This window comes from Pseudoliparis swirei, chromosome 5 (assembly GCF_029220125.1).
Source record: "Pseudoliparis swirei isolate HS2019 ecotype Mariana Trench chromosome 5, NWPU_hadal_v1, whole genome shotgun sequence".
NCBI classification, from domain to species: Eukaryota; Metazoa; Chordata; class Actinopteri; order Perciformes; family Liparidae; genus Pseudoliparis; species Pseudoliparis swirei.
Window position 1 is genome coordinate 13,773,952 of NC_079392.1, and position 19,556 is coordinate 13,793,507.

At 42.0% G+C, this 19,556-nt stretch overlaps 1 protein-coding gene across 1 annotated transcript; it reads left to right on the forward strand.

The window, feature by feature from the left end:
- The first annotated feature begins 8,972 nt into the window (after positions 1 to 8,972).
- Positions 8,973 to 18,676, forward strand: LOC130194207 (uncharacterized). Its single transcript, XM_056415102.1, has 6 exons — positions 8,973 to 9,035; positions 9,154 to 9,259; positions 9,671 to 9,761; positions 10,093 to 10,177; positions 11,367 to 11,541; positions 15,396 to 18,676. Exons 1-6 carry the CDS (start codon positions 8,973 to 8,975, stop codon positions 15,803 to 15,805), a joined length of 930 nt encoding a protein of 309 aa, XP_056271077.1. The 3' UTR covers positions 15,806 to 18,676.
- The last annotated feature ends 880 nt before the right edge of the window (positions 18,677 to 19,556 follow it).

Here is a 19,556-nt window from a genome sequence, read left to right on the forward strand (position 1 = left end):
TCCGAGTGCGCGCGGCTTATTCCGGCGGCTGGCTCATCGCGCTCAAGTCCATGATCGGGAGGGCGAGCACACTCTGCAAAGGTAAGAGGAGCGATGCTGTCTGGCGCTGACCTGAGTTCAGCCACAAAAGTTTCTAAAGCCCATCGACCCCAATGATTTTGTGAAATGGAGGAAGAAACCAATCAAAGTAAAAAAAGTTTAAATAGATGTGTGCAAAATAATATTTGTTGCGAAGTACATAAATGAGAACTGGAAATGGAAAGCATGCAAATTATATTTTGATATTGTTTTTTTTCTCACTATTCAATTCAATTCAGTTTATTTGTATAGCCCAATTTCACAAATTACAAATTTGTCTCGGAGTGCTTTACAATCTGTACACATAGACATCCCTGCCCCAAAACCTCACATCGGACCAGGAAAAACTCCCAAATAACCCTTCAGGGGGAAAAAAAGGGAAGAAACCTGGAGGAGAGCAACAGAGGAGGATCCCTCTCCAGGATGGACAGATGCAATAGATGTAATGTGTACTAGCATTCTTGATTGGGTATAGCTGTTTGATATTTACATTTGTTTGTATTACTGTTCATTTTTTGCATGAACAATGCACACCAATCAACAGTAAAACTGTAAATTGCATCTGCTGTCATGTGATTTATTGATGCTGTGGTCCAGAAGTTGACAAGCACGTTGCTCCTTTTTTCTCCTATTCAGAGATGACATATTAAATAATGTCGCTTATCGGTTTATTGTTTATGTTCATCATCATCTGTTGCTTATTTTGTTTTTTAAATGTTGTAAGTATAGTTTAATCAATTAAATGCACTTCGAGGGAATACTCACATACATATGCAAGGAGAATATTGGTGGAGAGAGAGTTTGGGACATTACGATGATTTGTTGGACTGAGCTCAGAGGCGACTTGCTTCCTTGTCCAAGTGCCTATTTTAGGTGCATGGCTGCGATGTGTTGAGGCAATATTTAACAGCTCTCTGTGTTGTCACAGAATCAGACTATCTGAGCCAAGAATATTACACGGGGGAGGAATTTGACTTGAGATGCTTTCACTTGATAAAGTTTTATTTGGACTGGATGACAGAGATTATTCTAATATCAATGCATGATTAAAGCGGGAATAATTGCTTTTTTCCTTCATATTTTAAACATGGATTCTAAAGACTGTAATGTGAGAAGGCTTGTATGGAACTTTGCACTTCTAGGATCGTATTACCATGTCTCTTTAAGTTCATTGTTTCGGTTTCATACACAGCCAATATATGTCACAAGCATTACAATTACAGCTCCATTTGGCAACCGCTTTCAGCAAACGCATGTAAAAGATCCACTCTGCATCATCTGTCCAACAACCAACAGCAGCTCAGAGACTATCGGCTGAGCATCGTGGAATACTCCGCAGCTAAAATACCACAAAGGTTTCATGGTCATGGACATCCCAAACTGTCGGAGCGCCGCTTAGCCGGTCGTAGCGCCGTTTGCCACGATGACAGGGCCCGCTGCGTCTCCGAGCCGCCGGTTTACTGAACTAAGAACTGAAGCTTCAATTTCAAAAGGCCACTACACGTACACGTAGGGAAGTATGCTATTCCGCTCGTGATGTTGTGACGGTTGTTACGTTGTGCCTTTATTATTTGAACTTAACCATGAACTATTTTCCAACCTGAACCAAGTAGTTCGGTTGCCAAACCTAACCAATCGTGCACATTGATTCTGCATATCATTGCATACTATTTTTAGAGAAATAAACAGTAATGTACAAGGCCAAAGCAAATGCTGGTGTCTGGTTTGAGAAGAGGTTGCTGTTAGTCCAAAGCAGACAGAGCTAAAACATGTGGCCAATGGTTTAAAGGCAGATGAGGAATTCCCTTTAGAGATGATGAGTAAAGTCGGGAATCAGATCAAAAGGATTCATGGGAAATGTGGTATTGATTGGAAAAACACCAAAACTAACCACAGCCTCTCACTAATGTGAGACCGCTGCTTGCTGATCGTCTTGACCATGAATGGCCTACCATAGTAATGATGTTTTTCAACTCATTTAAATATCAGTTTGAAAATACCATTAGTCAAAGTATAATATTTAAAACCGGGCCATTAGGTCTTTTCACTCGAGAGACACGAGACTAGAGGGAAGTGACAACATTTAGTTTCATCTGGTGAAATTCTCCAGAACAGCTACTGGAAGAAGCTTTATTGGAAAAATGTGCTAATGATCAGCAAAGTTTGGTGGGCAAAGAGACACTTCCACTCGTCAAAGCTGCTGTGGGCCGTTACCACTGCAGCTTACGCCCATCAGGCTGGGATAATTCATGCATCTGGCTGCTGTTAAAAGACCTCGAACAGACAGAAGTGAATCCTTTGTTTTCAAGTTTGTTCAGTATTTTCTGGTTATTTGGAGAGTTGCTGTGGTTGATACATTTTTGGGTCTTTTGCATTCTCAAGGTCATTTTACGATATCAAATCTGTTGAGTTAAGTCAGTTCCCAGTGACGCTCTGAGAAAAACATGGCGTCGGCCAAAAACTAAGATGGCAAAATGCATAACCGGAGGCTTCAAAACCGTAGTCCACAAACAGCGCTGACACTCGTCCTGATGGGCCTACATGCCCTTGCTGTGTAAAAGTATTATCGGCATGGTATTAAAACCATGCCTGCTCTACAAATTCTCTCTTTCACGGCCGGTCCTGAGGCCATGTTTGGGCTCCGTACTGGTGGTCTGCCGTCACCTCTCCGGTCTCATGTGTCAGATCTCCAGTCGTCTGAAAGTTTGCAAACGTCCTCTGTACTCGAGTAGTTGTTTTTGCTTCATTGGGGTGACTATACGTGACTCTACGTGACTATGCTGTCATTCAGTGGGAAGAGCGGGCACTATTTTCCATGTCCATCCGTTTCCCTGGCTGTAAAATGTTATTTTGAATAATTCTGAATATTATTGAGACTAATCGAACCCCAAAAAAAGTAGACCTCAGAATTGTATGTGAAGATGCCTATCAAGGTTCAAGGTTCAAGGTTCAAGGTTTTTTATTTGCCATCTGTGCCTAGACCAGCAGTCCAGACACATCGGAATTATTTTTGCAGGGTTCTCCCGAGTCAACAGAGGTACAAAACAAACACACTATAATAATAATAATAGTAACCGTAATAATAATAGAAATATGAAACATATATTTTTTTAAACACTGTACAAAAAACACACTGTACATAGTGTGGTAAAGTGTGTTTTTTGCCTATCAACAGCTTACCTTGAGCAGACACAGGCCTGATACAGGATAGGGGCAGTTATTGAACTGGAAGCTAGCATTCTGTATTGGTCTGTTGTTGGAGCGTTCAAACATACGGGTGAATCCACTAGTAGATTTAAATGTGCTATTTCCAGCTCCACCGCCTTGGCAAATTACTCCAAGAAAAAAAAGAACATGCTCCTGCATCCTGGTGCTGAGCAACATCTGCTCTGCCCGGTCAGGCTCACACGCTGGGAGATCAAAACAGCTCCCACTTTATTTATAAAAGCTCAATTTATAGAAAAATGTCCTCTGGACTTTTTTAAAGAGGTTCAGACAGGGTATGCTGTCTCTGGAGACGCATAAACACGGATGCTATGCACTTAGTTCCAAAGCATGTTTTTTGGGACTTCTGGGGGCTTTGTGGACGGGGATTACATTTTGGCAACAATAGACTTCCTGTCTTGCTCTATTGTCATTCTTAAATACTTGAAAGGCAGATAAGAGATGCTAGTTTCATCCTTCACACGGAAATTACATTTGATTCCAAAAGTAAAATGTTTTTAAGTGAGAATGATGTCCGGCTTAGAGTTCGAGCGTGTTGTTTTTCAATCAGTAGATTCGGCAGCTTGATTCCAGGCTGATCAAGTCCATGTCGATGAGTCCTTGGGTTTGATGACATGTAGCGTTTAAGAGCTTTGAGTGGTAGGAAGATTTAAAAAGTCAATTTACCATTTAAAAGAAACTTTGCAAATGATTAAATAATCCACTACTCTGCTATGCAGGCGCGACACACCTTGGCTCCACATGTCAACCCGCTTCATACGAGGTGTTCAACAAGTCATCAACCATCTAAAGGTAAAAGGGCTTCCGGCGGTTCTGAATGGCCAACAACCTCAAAGGCTTGCTGCCATAGCATCCTTCCACCGCCTCATCCTTTTACTTTGAGTGCACGTTTTCTCCCTCGGAAGAGCATCCTAGAGTTCACTTCATCACATTTTCTCCACTGGAAAGGCATTCTAGAGGGATATTCATCCCCTCTTCGCCACTGAAAAGACACACTGGAGTGCACTTCCTGACTTTTTCGTTTCTGGAAGAGCATCCGAGAATAATCTTGATCGCATTTTCTCTCTGGAAGGGCATTTTTATCGACCATACGGCCATCCAAGAGGGCACTTTTGCTGCGGTATGTTCAAACATTATTCATGGGATTGGTTAGGACCACGGTTGGGCTCTCCCAATCTTGACAAAGGAGACATGATTTACTTACTTACCCTGGAGTCTTTGCGCCTTCTCATTTCACAGGGTCCATTGGACCTGGCTGTATCCGGAGCTGTTCCTGGCTCCTGGGCCCCGCCCCCAGACTCCTTGCCCCTGCTTCCTGCATCCTGACACTTAGCCCTTGTCTGGCCTCCTTCCTTATTTGCCCTTTCTCCTTCTTTGTGGCTCCTGCCTTAAAGGCCTGGCCTTCTGTATGATGGGCCGGCCTCCTGCCTTCGTGGCCCTGCTGATGCCCCTCTTCTCTATCTCCTTCTGTTTACATGAATTCTGGAGGTCTGGATCGTGGTCCATGCCTACTACTAATCATTCATAATTTCTGTCAATTTCATTGAATGTGTTGTAACTCTGTAACGCTGGTCATTCTGTACACAGACAAGACAGGTCAGTAAGTCCTCTCCGTCTCCGTGATTGTTTGACTCGGTACCTGTCTGCCGCAACATTCGCTTCCTCTCTTCCTCCTTTCTGGACTCTCTTTCTCTTACTGTCTTCCCTTGCTCTCTCACTCAGTCTCTCCCCTTCTACTCACAAAGCTGGCAACCACCTCGACTATATTTCCACCAGACACTGCTCTACATCTAACCTCACTGTAACTCCTCTTCATGTCTCTGACCACTTCTTTATCTTTTACTCTCTCTCACTTTCTGGGACAGACAACCGTCCCACGTCAACAGACTCTGTACCTGTCTGTCGCAGCATTCATTCTATTCCATTATCTTTGGTCGGGACTTGTCCTTTAACTCCCACGTAAAGCAAATCTCAAGGACTGCATTCTTTCATCTACGTAATATTTCAAAAATCAGGCACATCTTGTCTCAAAAAGATGCAGAAAAATTGGTTCACGCGTTCGTTACTTCGAGACTGGATGACTGCAACTCCTTATTATCAGGCTGCTCTAATAAATCTCTTAGGTCCCTCCAGTTGATCCAGAATGCTGCAGCTCGTGTTCTCACTAAAACTAAGAAAAGAGATCACATCACTCCTGCACTAGCTGCTCTGCACTGGCTCCCAGTAAAATCAAGAATCACTATTAAAATTCTTCTCTTAACCTACAAAGCCTTGATTGGTGATGCACCATCATATCTTAAGGAGCTTGTAGTACCATATTGCCCCACTAGAGAGCTGCGCTCACTAAATGCAGGGATACTTGTAGTTCCTAGAGTCTTAAAAAGTAGAATGGGAGCCAGAGCCTTTAGTTATCAAGCTCCTCTTTTATGGAACCAGCTTCCACCTTCAGTCTGGGAGGCAGACACAGTCACCTCATTTAAGAGTAGACTGAAGACTTTCCTCTTTGACAGAGCTTATAGTTAGGGCTGAATCAGGTTTGCCCTGGTCCAGCCCCTTGATATGCTGCTATAGGCTTATAGCTGCCGGGGGACGTTTTAGGATGCACTGAGCACCCATCTCCTCTTTTTTCTCTCCTTAGGGATGAATTTTCATCTCTCCATCACACATTACTAACTCTCATAGATCCTATCTGCTGATGGATCATCGAGGTCTGGGTCGTGGAATTCCTGCTACCGACGACGCCACTGTCCTGTTGAGACTCCGCCCACTGTTGAGACTCCGCCCACTCCTCCTCTCTACCGCCATCTGCCTGATGGATCGTGGAGGTCTCCATCGTGGAATATGCCTACTATGAACTATTCATACACTCTGTCACATTCATTGAATGTATTTAAACTCTAAATCTGTCCTTCTGTACACATTACATCTATTGCATCTGTCCATCCTGGAGAGGGATCCTCCTCTGTTGCTCTCCTGAAGGTTTCTTCCCTTTTTTCCTTGTGAAAGAGTTTTTTCAGTTTTTTGGGGGAGTTTTTCCTGATCTGATGTGAGGTCCTGGGACGGGGATGTTGGAGGTGTACAGACTGTAAAGCCCTTTGAGGCAAATTTGTAATTTAGGATTTTGGGCTATACAATTCTTTAAAAATGTAATTACCTACACTTACTTCATCCAACACTTTATTATTTTGGTGTACAATGAACATTTCTGTCTCAAGAGGCCCCAAGTAGGACTGTTAAACAATTGAAATAATTGGTGTAATTTCCAAATATTAAGCATGAGGCATCTACGACAGGAAAAACGTCAGATTCTTATCTGAACTGTATGAACTGAGCTGTATGCAGACATTGTGTAATTGCAGGCTATCATTTACGGACACGCCCGCACATGCACACACACACACAGTAAGTGTTATGTAATCTGGGACAGATCTCCCCTACTCAATATCCATGTCTACCTAAATCGACAGAAGCAGAGAGAGGCAGAGCTACTTTAAGAAACAGGAAGTTGTAAAAAACCGAGATTTAAAGCACAACATAACACACTTTAAAAACTTCACTTTGGCTCTCTTCTTTTGTTTTTTTTACATCTTGGTGGACATTTTAGTGATTTATGGACTCTTTGTTTCTGCATTATTTGAAGGTTCCACTTCTTCTGGTTGTAATTTCATTTTATTATAGGGAGTGAACTTAAAGCATCTGTTATTTTATCATGCTATAAAATGTTTATTAAATATTTCGGAATTGACCCCAGATCCTTTCAAGGATGGTGTGTGCTTTCCTCATTTTTATTAGACCTGTGCATTACTGTTGAAGAAACTTTCGATCAATTGAATCCTCACCCAGTTAAAACTGGTCTCATATTTCCTTTAATACAAGAGCTGCGTACAAGTCATCACGGCAATCTGCCTCCTGTTCTGCCTTCAGTCCTCACTCCTGGAGCTGGTCTTGAATCTGTGGACTAGAATCCCACATCTAATTATAAAACAAAGAATCTCTTCGTCACTTTCTTACTCTTTACTTCCCTGGAGTAAACGTGGGTCCAAGCAATTGGACCCCAAAAGGGCAGTCTCTCTTGGGTTAAAGCCATGTGTCAGATTCCACCTTAATACTCTGTCAGTTGCTCTCCGTCTATTAACGATGCAGATGGGTTCACATTGGAGTTAGCTGAAAGCGTGCTGCGTCTAATGCAACCGCTAAAGGCCGCCTTGGAGCATCGGTATCAAATGTGGAGGGTCACGTTGGGTGTGACAAGGGAATGAACTGCCACATGCGCCAACGGGCACGCCAATGCCACGTACTGGTCTCATCGTAAAGCCAGAACCTCTGTTTGTGTGTCAGCCAGAACGCGGCCTCGACAACGCCACAAGCAGCACTTGTGGGAGCCGCTCTGACTCTTCGTTCGCGTGTGTCACCAGTTCTTCGATGAATTTCTGTTTTTGTTGTTGCCGCTCATGCTGGTCTCCTTTTTCTGTTTATAGGAGACAAACGGAAACATAACACGTATCAGGGGCAGAGGATTTCTCCAAGGAAGAAGACTTTCTGACTGCCAACCAAACATAGCATACACTTTGATTAACGTAACTGCTCGGGTTGCCAACTTTCTCCCTTACCAGAGGCGACGTGTCACGGTGCCAGGGCGGTCTGGTATGGTGTGTGGATTTAAATTGTTTGTTTATATTTATTTAGAAAGGCAACGCAATTCAGTCTTCAACCCTCAAAATAAATGATCAAATAAAAACCATGGGCCTCTTTCAATGGTTATGTCTTGCTGCTGCAGACTGGTTCAAGCAGTCCGAAGTCCTGACATGACAAGATGGAGATCTTTAAAACAACTGACTCGTCTACTGAAGCCGTACTTGCAGGTGTTTTGGGCAACTCGTTTCCGAGTGCAACTGTTGCCACTTCTCAGTCACTGGTAAACGGAGTTGACCCTGGCATTATCTGCTGAATGTGCTGTGATGGGCCCAGTGACCAGTCCATGCTTTAGCAGACAGTTCAACACAGCTCGATGTATGCCATTTGCAGTTTCATCAAAGTCTGCGCTCCATCAGACAGATTTATCTCACGCACACTGGAAATATTTGTCCATTCCCCTCGTTTGAGTCAGGGTCAGAGCATCCAAAATGTCCTGCACAGTGTTTGGTCCTGAAACCTTCTGCAATCATCTCATCGTTTTGTCTTCCCAAGTGCATCGTCTTCATAAAACAAGATGCTGTTGTAGTACTTGCTGCAATTTTGTAATTTTCCACAGCAGATGTCAAGAAAACCAATATGGCTTACCCCTTTTAGATGGTGTTGCATTATTGTGCATTTCTCTGCTGAGTTAGATCATTCTCATGCATTAAGCACATTTCTTCTCCTTTAGTCAAGTCACCGCCGACGGGTTTAACCTACGTCTTTTTAGCGTCTCCCATTTGTTGCGGCTGCACATATTTGCACATCAACAACACCAGTCTTTTTTTTCAGAGGAACTGGTGTATCTACGGTATACACAATGATGCACACAAGGGGCCCGTGATTGGATAACGGGTGATCTACTACTGTACAGATCTAGGATCTGTACGATTTCTGCCTGCTGATCAAAGTAGATGGGGTCCGATCTCAGTGCGTCCTCAAAGCATCTCGGCAGCGTTCACGCGTTTTCTGCGAGCTGTCCACATGTGATGAGGATGTTGAGGTTTAAGACTGTGATGCCCCGCAGGAAGCTCAGCATCATGAACCTGTTCAAAGGGGCTTGAGAGCGAGTTATGACAAAGAATAAAGAAACCAATGTGGCCATCCAATCGCAAACAAAATATGAAATGTCGTGTTCCACATTAGCATTACCTATACTTGTAAATTACGTTGCAGAACAGTGCAGACAGTAAGGTCTACTACGAGTGCAGCCAGCAACACCGGACCAGACAGGAGATCGGTGGCCGAGACCAAGACAGGTCAGAGTCAAAACACGAGACAAGTGAGAAAATAGTCTCTGTCTGGAGACGAGCCGTGGCACTAAATGTGAATTTACTGATCTGATTGTGAAACGGAAGGAATTGTGTTTAAGGTGCGAAGAGAACATGGGTTATGACAAAACGTTACTTTTAAATTAAGATTCATGTCTATATAAACACCATTCACACAAAATGCTGTGGAAGTGAAGTGTGTGAACTGAATTGCCCATGGCATGAGCATGACTCATCAGTGGAACTCTTCCAATTAATAAAGATTCAATAAAAAGCCAATGTACCTTGTTTTTACAGTGAAGTAAAGTCGGTGTACATCCTAAGGGAATCTTTCAACAAGGCATTTAAAAAGATCAGCTCTGAAGCTACTGAATGAAGAGTGCCTTCCTTTAAAGTCCTTATTATCATTTTCTGTTTTTCAGATGGAAACACCTGGTGGAGGCAGGAGGCGTCGAGTCCCCAGCATCACCTGAAAAACTGGAAGGTGAGCACTGCTCCCATTATATCCAGGGTGTGATTTCCTGTGAGCTGGTCAGAGATGTAGTAGTCAGTAAAGAGACTGATGCTGACAAACATCCTGAACGAGAGAATGTATGACAATCAGAAAGAAAAGGAGGCCAGCAGGATTTGTCCGGCAGACTGTTGGCATATACGTTTCACCATCGGTCCAGTTTCCACTACGAGGCCCATTTGATCTGGTCCTGGAGTTCCTGCCAGGCGCTGAAGAGAGACTCATTTCATAAGTGATGTTAAAATATTAACCTTACCTGCACAATGGGATGGTTTCACATGTCAATTAAGTAAGTAAAGAGGTGCAGGTGTTGGGCTGCAGGAATCCCACAAGGCTGTGGAGATGGGGCCCCTATAGTCACAATTTCCATGTCAAAGAGCCGGTGGAACAGGAAGGATCAGCTTTCAGTCCCTACAATGTATGAAACACTGTATATCACTTAATTCAATGTAAACACTAATGCAAAATCCTAGCGGTGAATTAATTGCCTTTGGATTCGGTTTCGTCATTTGAGGATTAATACAAAAGAGTTGAGTGAGTTTTCATCTCGCTGGTCAAAGCGTCCTGTTGTCTCATGAAATATCTCCTGATACAGGAGATTTTGACTGCTTCTGGCACTTTGCACCAAACTTTTTAAACTTGTTGTGTTGCTCATTTCACAATGAATGCTGTCATCTGACTTCTGTGTTGGAGTCCGTGTGTCTCAGCAATGGATTGGCAAACTCCTCAGCATGTGTTTGACACTGTTGGAAAGCAACTGAGTACATTTGCTCCCGCTGTATACTCAAAGGTGCTCGATAAAAGATTCAGAGCATATCTATGGCCTCCACACGGCTCTCAATCTGTTGTTTATTTGAGTAATTCCATCTTCTACACAACTAAAATTGACAGAGAAATATGTTGTACTCCTCTGCATTTGTTCAAGCTTCAATTCATATGCAAGTTCAGATAATTAATATATAATTAAGAACTAATACTGATTAAACTAGTCTTTTACATACTGTATATAATTCCTTATTATTTAATTTGATCTCATGTTCATCTTGTCCTAATTGTATATGCTTTATGGCTTCTTTAAAAAACTAAATTATGATAATATCTTTTATTTTGTTATAAAAAAAGAAGAAAAAAAAGAGAAAATATTTTTTTAAAGAAAAAGAATAGAAGACCAAATCCATAGAAACAATTTCAAAGTGATAACTCGAGTGTATTTAAATGTTAGCATGGTCAATTAGCTCGGGGCAGTGACTAGGAACCTTTTAACAACACTAAATGAAGCGATTTGGCTCAGCAAAGTGATTTCTGAATTCAATGTCTATCATATTAAGTGGTTAAAATTATCCCAACCCTTACCTGTTCCAACATTAAAGTGCATCAATAAGTTCAATCCAATAGTAACATTTTTTAAATGGGCCGTCCTCCATCCTGAGTCCTTCAAAGGATTTCTACACTGTGCTGTTGCTGCCTTTTCTTCCACCAAAAAGGAAAGCTGAAGAGGGCTCATGAACACTTTCAGAATGCACCACATGGTGGCGATTCCACTTTGGGTGTCTGTGACGATGCCTGCTGACCAAAAGTGCCTTTGTGCTCCTTGGTATCATCATCAGGTGATGCTGTGGGTGGTGGCGTCGTTGCTGACACTAGTGGAAGACGTGTTTTCAGAGGAGGAAAAGAAAGAGGCTCAGTCAGACCTCCTGCGTGTCCTCAGGCAGCCCTCCTTGTCTCCTGCTGAGGATCTGGAACAGGACAGTCGGGTGCACACACCCTGGCCTAAAGCCCTCGGTAAGTATTTCACCTTTGTTTTCTTTCATCAGCAAAGGTCTCGGCACGCTACAATCTATTTGATCTTGTTGTTTACTTCAATTAAGGATTCAACTTTAATCTACTCTGATCGACAACACATTCTGTTAGTTCAGTCGGAACCTTTTATTGTGAAATGAACCCGCATGGATTTTTGCTTTTTTGTTCAAACATTTGAGGTGATATGCCTAGTTGGAGTCGGTACAACGAAATATCTCAATGAAATATCTCAAATAAAACAAGAAACAATAATGTTTGTGGCTGATATTGAGGTTATTATTAGGTTAAATATCATCTCTCATATTTCAGACAACGGCCTTGTTTTTTGGTCAAGGTTAATGTGAGTCTCTGCAGTGTCATCACAAGACATCTTCATCCCCGCGGCCCGGCTTTTTAAAAAAAAAAAAAAATGATCATCTGACAGTCGACCGACCGCTTTACATTAACTGTGTCTTGTGTTCCAAAATTGAAAAATTGAAATATTCGCATGAAAAATCAAAAAAAAAAAATGTTAATGAGCTCCTAGTGTTTCGGCTTATGAAGACTATTGAAACTGCTGCTATAGCATCCGTTCTATAAGAACTGGAGAGTATTTCTTCATTGAAAGAAGAGCAAAGAACAAACCTCTCCTCTCTCTTCTCCTGACTGGCTTCCTAAAGAGTTTGATTGACAGACGGTTCATCAAATCACCTGCCAATCATTTTTGGCAGGTGATTCGTCAGTGCCCGCCCTTCTCCAAACTGTTTCCAGTGACAGATTCTCAGATGCAAACAGATCTGTGGTCATGGTTAAAAGAAACCAAGGCTGACTGTTATAGGGCACAGGAATCCCAAAGCGCTCCTGCGTGTTAAAAGTCGCACGCTTTGTTGACCTCTTCACCCCAAATTCCACCCGGAGAGGCTCTCGGGTTAGTTCTGCCTTTTGCTCCTGACAGACATCAATGTTACAGCAGCTAGACCTAAACAAGTGTTGTATTTTAGGCATTCGAACAACTGTGCACATCTTTATTTCAACAATTATTATAGAATTAGGATAGAATTCAAGCCATTTAATATACCCCAAACAACAATAAGAACAAATAAGTGATATTGAGTGTGTTCGGAATTTATATGACATGCCCAGTGAGAACCCATCACATACTGTCTTGTACTTCTGCATAGTGGCCTTGTCACATTGGCTTCCTGCAGGCATTCTTAGTCGAGTATCACTTTTGGAAGGGCACTCTTCTTTTCCATTCTTCATTTGAACAGTACCTGTTGTTTCTGTGTGCAGTTAAGATGCAGAAAACAAGGCTTCTTAAATTTGAGACAGGGGCCATAAAATGGCAGCGTCTCACTCATGGAAGACTTGCCTCTGGACATTTGCCTGGTAGTTTTCATCACTGAAACTGTGGATCAGTGGTAGAGCAAGATTGTCCTTCATTCAGAGAATCGGCAGTTCGATCCCCGGCTCCGCTTGTCCACGTCGAGTCGTCCTTGGGCAAAACACAAGTTGCTCCCATAGCTGACCCAGTCATATGTGAATGTTGTATGAGTGTTAAGTTAGGCAGATGGCAGCTTACATGATAGCCATTAGTGTGTGAATGGGTGAATGATGACATTCAGTGATAAAGAGCTTTGGGTGGTTGGAAGACTAGAAAAGAGAAATACAGTCCAGTTACCATTTTGGTTGACTGAGCCCCCGTGTGCCACAAGAAATAGCATTAATGACTGAATATCTGTTTATTCTACCAATCCGTTTTGTAAATAGCTAAACTATAACACAGTCTCTTTTCTGAAAAATAATACCTATAATAATTTATTAAACTGAAATAAAACATATTTCATCTGAGGGGCGGCTGTAGCTCAGTGGGGTAAGCGGGTCGTCCTGCAACCCCAAGGTTGTCGGTTCGATCCCCGCTCTCCCCATTAGTTGCAAGTTGAAGTGTCCTTGAGCAAGGCACTGAACCCCCGGGCGCATCACTGCAGCCCACTGCTCCTTAACAACTAAGGATGGGTTAAATGCAGAGAACTAATTTCCCCTTGGGGACTAATAAAGTATATATCTCTCTTATCTCTTATAAGGTTCATAGTAAGCCCTCGACACTATTCGTCAATCATGATAGTTTTGCTGTGAGTTGTTGTAGATATCGGCCGTAGAGTTCTCTGCCTTTTTCCCAATATATAATGGGACTAAAGACTTTTTTTGTTGAAAAAACTCAACAGCACTGTCTTTTTTTTCTATAAATCATGCTCCAGTTACTCAGGATGATCCACCTGTTGGATGCAGTTTCATGTAGGAACTATTTTTTTCTTTTCTAAATTACAACCGCCAAATGTTTTACGGCACGGAAGGAACCGCGCCATCTACTCACTGCCCTGTGCCTGTGACAGCCATTCTAAATTATTGAGGAGGATAGCTTTTTTCTTTTTTTACTCCAGTATCTAATGGATTATGCCTTCACCCCCAAAGACTAGATGAACTGAAAGCATCGAGGCACTAAGAGGGTTACTGTAGAGTTATCGTAATGTTTGAAGCAGTTACTGCACTTGACAATCACTGCTGATATGTTTGTGGTGCTGGAAGCTGCGTTTCTCCATCCAAAGCTCCATGAAAGTGATGGGAAATACGACCCTGACACACCAGAGTGCCCCTCTACGATTTTCTCGTGACTCTCGAGAAAAAAAACAACGTTTAGCACAGTTGGATGTGATCGCCCTGAATGTTGCCCAATTTGAATGTAACATTGGAATAGCTGGATAATGCAAACCCATGTGGCATGTTTTGACTTGGCTGAATATGTACCTGAGATGGTGGGCGGGGGGGTGGGGGGGGGGTGGTTGACTGAAAAGTTATGTGCTCTTCGCCTGGGGAACATCTGAATGCATTTTTCCATTCAATTTTTTCCCCCCTTGTGATTTCAAGTTGTTTTTTTTTACATTGAGGCATGAGCTGACAAGCACCTATGCTGCTGTGAATGATCCTTCTATGGTGGTAATAAACCTCCCCTAGGGACAATACTGCATGGAGGGATCAAAGGAAAAAGTGCTGGGGGAAAGCCATCCCTGGTCCACAAAACTCAAGAAGTATAGAAGCCAGTCAAACACCTGGGCCAGGTCTACCCAACACAGCGGCTGACATTGTTCGAAACTTTTCTGGCAACAGAAAAAGCAACTTTGTCTCCGGTTGGAGCTCAGCCAACAGCTCCACTCCCCGACTGGCCCGCGCACAGTGACAGTACAGTTTGCTTCACTCAGCCGACAACCGGAGGAAGTTCCCTCCCAGTTTATACGTCCCTGTCTGCTTTTAATCTAATCATGCATGTACTCCTCTGCTCATGTCAGAGAAAAGCTTTCCGCTGAGGAGGTAGACACAGAGCTGCATAAAGCAACAAGGTAGTGAGCACTCCTGACTTCCTGAGCGAAGAGGAAGCCTGGGGGTACCATGTTACTGCGGGTGACATCGTGTTTGAGAATTAGTTTACACAGTATGTACAGCGATTGGTTGACGTGGGGCAGGTCTGCCAATGTGAAATACAATATTCATAAATGTATACTGTAGTGTGAAAAATAACAAACTAAAAGTCAAAGAAAATAAATGAAATCAATTTATATTTTCATTTGAACATTATGTAATTTTCAAATTGTACTAAATTTATATTGGTAAATAGCAAATCAAACATAATCATTATTACGAATTGAAAGAAATGATACTGCTCCTAGATTCACATTGAAACGTTATTTTGGGAGGCAAAATGTGGTCACTGTTCCTTACAATGTCTTATTTTACCATAGGAGATTTGGGAACCAAATATTTGACTACCCAAGTGTCCCGTCTGTGTTTTATTTTGCTTGTAGAGGAGTGGTCACTGATGCAGGAAGAGGGAATCCAGCAGAGCAGATGGCAGCGCTCCCCTCGCGACCCAAACTCGCCCCGAACGTCACGGAGGAATCGCAAGAAGACCAAGAGCAGTCACGACTGTCACCTGGAGAGGAAGCAGATGCGGGTGCGGGATCTCGGTCTTGGCTATGACTCGGACGAAATAGTCCTCTTTAAGTATTGCGTTGGGACATGCCACAGCGCCCGCAAGAACTACGACTTGGCCCTGAAGTCTATGATGGACAATGGGAGCATCTCCGGCAAGAAAGTCAGTGGTCACCCTTGCTGTCGGCCCACCCGTTACGCGACCGTGTCCTTCATGGACACCCAGACTACCTGGCAGACAATTAAGTGGCTCTCTGCGGCCAACTGCAGCTGTGTGGGCTGAGTGTCCATCTGCACACGGAAAGGTTATTGTGTGAAAAGCGTGGGTAACTAAATCCTAATTCAAGTGGTGAGAGGCGAGAGGCCTGGACCAGGATCCTCAGCACAGTGACCGTGGCTATCACTCTGCTAACACCTTGGATGTTAGAGTTGCGATACAGAACGACCCGCACCGGCTATGATTGCCAGCAGCCCGGGGCCGTGGAAAGTTTGTTTCAATGCCACCAGCAATAAGCACAGACGAGGAGACTATCAGTACTGATCCTGTTCGTAATGGACTGCATTTTGTGTGATTCATTCAGCCTCCTGAGGGCTTACAGCAGCCATGTTGGAGGTCTTCGGTTCTTTGGCAAAAGAGGCTCTGAGTAGCTGATCACATTTCTAAGCGAGCAGCTTGACGGTTTTACTGGAATTTAGTCGGCCTTTGGTTAGTTGATAACTTCTGTGTTCTTTTTGACTGGCAGCTGTCGATTTCACCATTAATCAGTTTTTCTGTCAGAAAGTCATGGTAGGCTACCGTATCAGCTATCTAGCTAACTTGTTAGCTGGTCCTCTAGAGGAAGCTAGCTAGTGGCTAACTTCATGCAGATACTTGTGGCTGAAACATACTCCAGCTGGTGTGAAGGGTCACTTTTTTCTTAATTTGCTTTTGCAATTGATTATTGGTAATCAATAATTGTGCCAATTAATTAATTGTTTAAAACCCTTGTAGGCTAATCATTGTCCTGTAAACTTTAAATTATGTCGAAGTTGACAAAGCTTCAAGCATTAAATCCCAAACTACAAACTGGAAAGATTAAAGCAATAATTCACAATAATTATGACCAAACAGCTTTTTCTCTTAATGAGATAATGCTTTGAGCTTATAGATTCAAGAACATTAGCCTGTATACATGCAAAGTCTAATAGACCGGCATCTTTGGGCAAGTCCCATTTATTTGAACTCTTTGAACAACCCATATACAACCCATCCTGAAATATAATATAATAATCAAGTCTTTTATCAACTTTTATTCGGAACATTACTGACTTATACAGCCACACCGCAGCTTTACTGAAGCATTTCTTATTTACTACTTATCCATTATTTGCCAAAAGCCAGTTATCCAGTGAACCTTCACGATGGAGCCAAATGTGATTTCTGGATATTTTTACATCAACTGCAAAGCCTCAATTAAAACAAAGTCAAGAAAGCATGACATGACCAGCTCAAATCTACCAATACACTCAGTTTAAAGACCAAATATTGTGATGTGAAAACATGTTAGTAAAAACGTAATCGTTTTCGAGGAGATTTTCCTGTTTTGTTTTTGTAAATACAATGGTCTTCATAAGACCAAAATTAGCTTTCGCATTATGGTACAACTCTACTTTTCTTTCCACTGCAGCTCAATAATACTATCTGGTCAAGGAAAAGTCACTATTAAAGCAACTGAAGTCAGTCTTCCGATGTCCGAAACCTGTCTCTCCCACACACGCACATTTTAAGTTTAGTAATACAAAAGTATTTTTCTTTGTTTATTTTAGTGGGCGGCATTCATAACGCTTGACGTGACCCCAGCGGCTTTTCTAAATTGAGCAGAGCAGCTTGGATCATAACATACTGTCCTCTAGCAAACCAACCTACCGGAATGCTAATTGTAAATGCCACGGTAGCTCTGGAGTGCTTGTTGAAGTGCGGCTTGTTTACATCTCTGTCACCGGTCTATTGTAGGATGCCATCGCAAATATAGTCGTGAGCCAACCATCACTCAGAGCGACAGCTTTTCACCGCCTGGTCTATTTTCAGATCAGGTGTGACACGATACCTCTCACAGCCACCTGTTATACAGCACATTACATGTAATGTGGTCACATTTGATCCAGCTACCGCAGATTAGATGCAGAACCAGGTTTGCAAAGGAGCCATTTAGATTGTGACATTCATCACCGTGGGCATACCTTCACACAATCTGAAATGCAACCTAAATTAATAATGTTCTCCATACTCTTATTGAAATATATATATATATATATAATTAATTTTTTTAAAGCTTGCTCTACTGATAATTGCTAGAAATGTAATTCAATGACACCCCAGATTACCTTAAATGACAACATAATGTAATGTCACCATTTAAAAAAAAAAAAAAATCAGAATCTTTGCATAATAACCATGGTATGGCTACGGGATTTGACATTGGACAATATCAACAGACATATTACCCAGCTATAAAAATACCAAAGAAAGTTATAAATGACGCCTTTCATTGTTTTTTTTAGATTAGAGGATAAATAGAAAATGGCACCCTTGTAAAAAATGTTAATGACTTTATGAACACAGGCTTATCTCCAAGGACTCAATATTTACATCCATGTTTATACGTAAATTACACTTATAGTACGGTAATATGGTTAATGGTAAATACAAAATGTTCCAGCTTTCTTTTATGTAACAAGAAATACGTTATATTAACGTTATAGAAAGGCACACAAAATGATTAAGTGCATTTTGAGTGTAACGGAACAGGACATCATCCCTCACTGGCTTCCCACCCACCAACAGTGTCAGTCGTGGCGCTTACTTGAACTCGGGGCCTCACGGATATTACACACTGTGAGGTGTAGAAACTCATGTTTGTACTAGTATGTACCTGCTGTTGCACACAGAGTTGAAATAGTTGTCACAAATATATCCATGAAACAAATGAATTGCATTTAACTTTGGTTTGTTATTCAAATATATGTTGTGTTTTTTATATAGTGAAAGAAACTGAAATTATAATGTAACAACAGTCATTAAAATATGCATACACAAACATATATGAACTTATCCATTATATACAAAAAGGTATGTTGTTACATGCTCAACATTTGTATTATTTCATGCTGATTACTTTTTACACAATTTACACAATTACATTTTACGCAGCTTTGACTTCACATCAGTTCCACGCCTTGCTAGTTTTTGAATTGACAGGAATGGCTGGCCCTGAATGTAAATAGCCGGATGTAGTTGTATAGAAACACTGGGCCGGTTATACACGTAAAATGGATACTTACAACATGTGTCCGTACACTTGTTGCAAGGCTTTGTGTCACCTTGTCGTCCCCCCCCCCCCCCCCCCCCCCGAGAAACCCGAGTAGACCACATGTAGCTCAACACGAAGTCCTTCCACATCTGACCAAAGAATAAGATTCGACCCTATAATACCTAGGAAAGGTTTACAGTGAAGCTTCACGTGTCATACGATATAATATTTATTGTGTACATGAAAATGCTCTAAAACAGCATTCATACAAGCTATTTGGTGCTCAGCTGCATTGAAACTAGTCTAAAAACATTCCAGAGAAGTGGTGGCCTGGATTGTACGTTGTGTTTTAGCACTAAGTGTCTCTGTGAACACTGTTTCCACAGATAACACTGAGATAAACAAGCATCTCCACACGTCCAACTCTTTTGTTGCTCTTGTGTTATTGGGGATCATCTGTTTACAGCCGGGTTTGCACACAATCTCACATTTGCTTATTGAGGTTGTACTGTCAAGAAACCAAAGAAAACGGAAACTCTCCAGAGCATTTTTAGACCCAATTATCAGAAACAAAGGTCCAACCCCAATCCTTCTGGGCCAGCACATTGTATTAGCCTATGGAGCGTGGCCAATCTCTCAAATTAAACAAAAGAAGAAAAAAAGAGTACAATAATATCTAAATTTTACTTGCTGATTTTTTTAAATCATCCACAAATTGAAACAACATTCAAGGCAGACATCTTT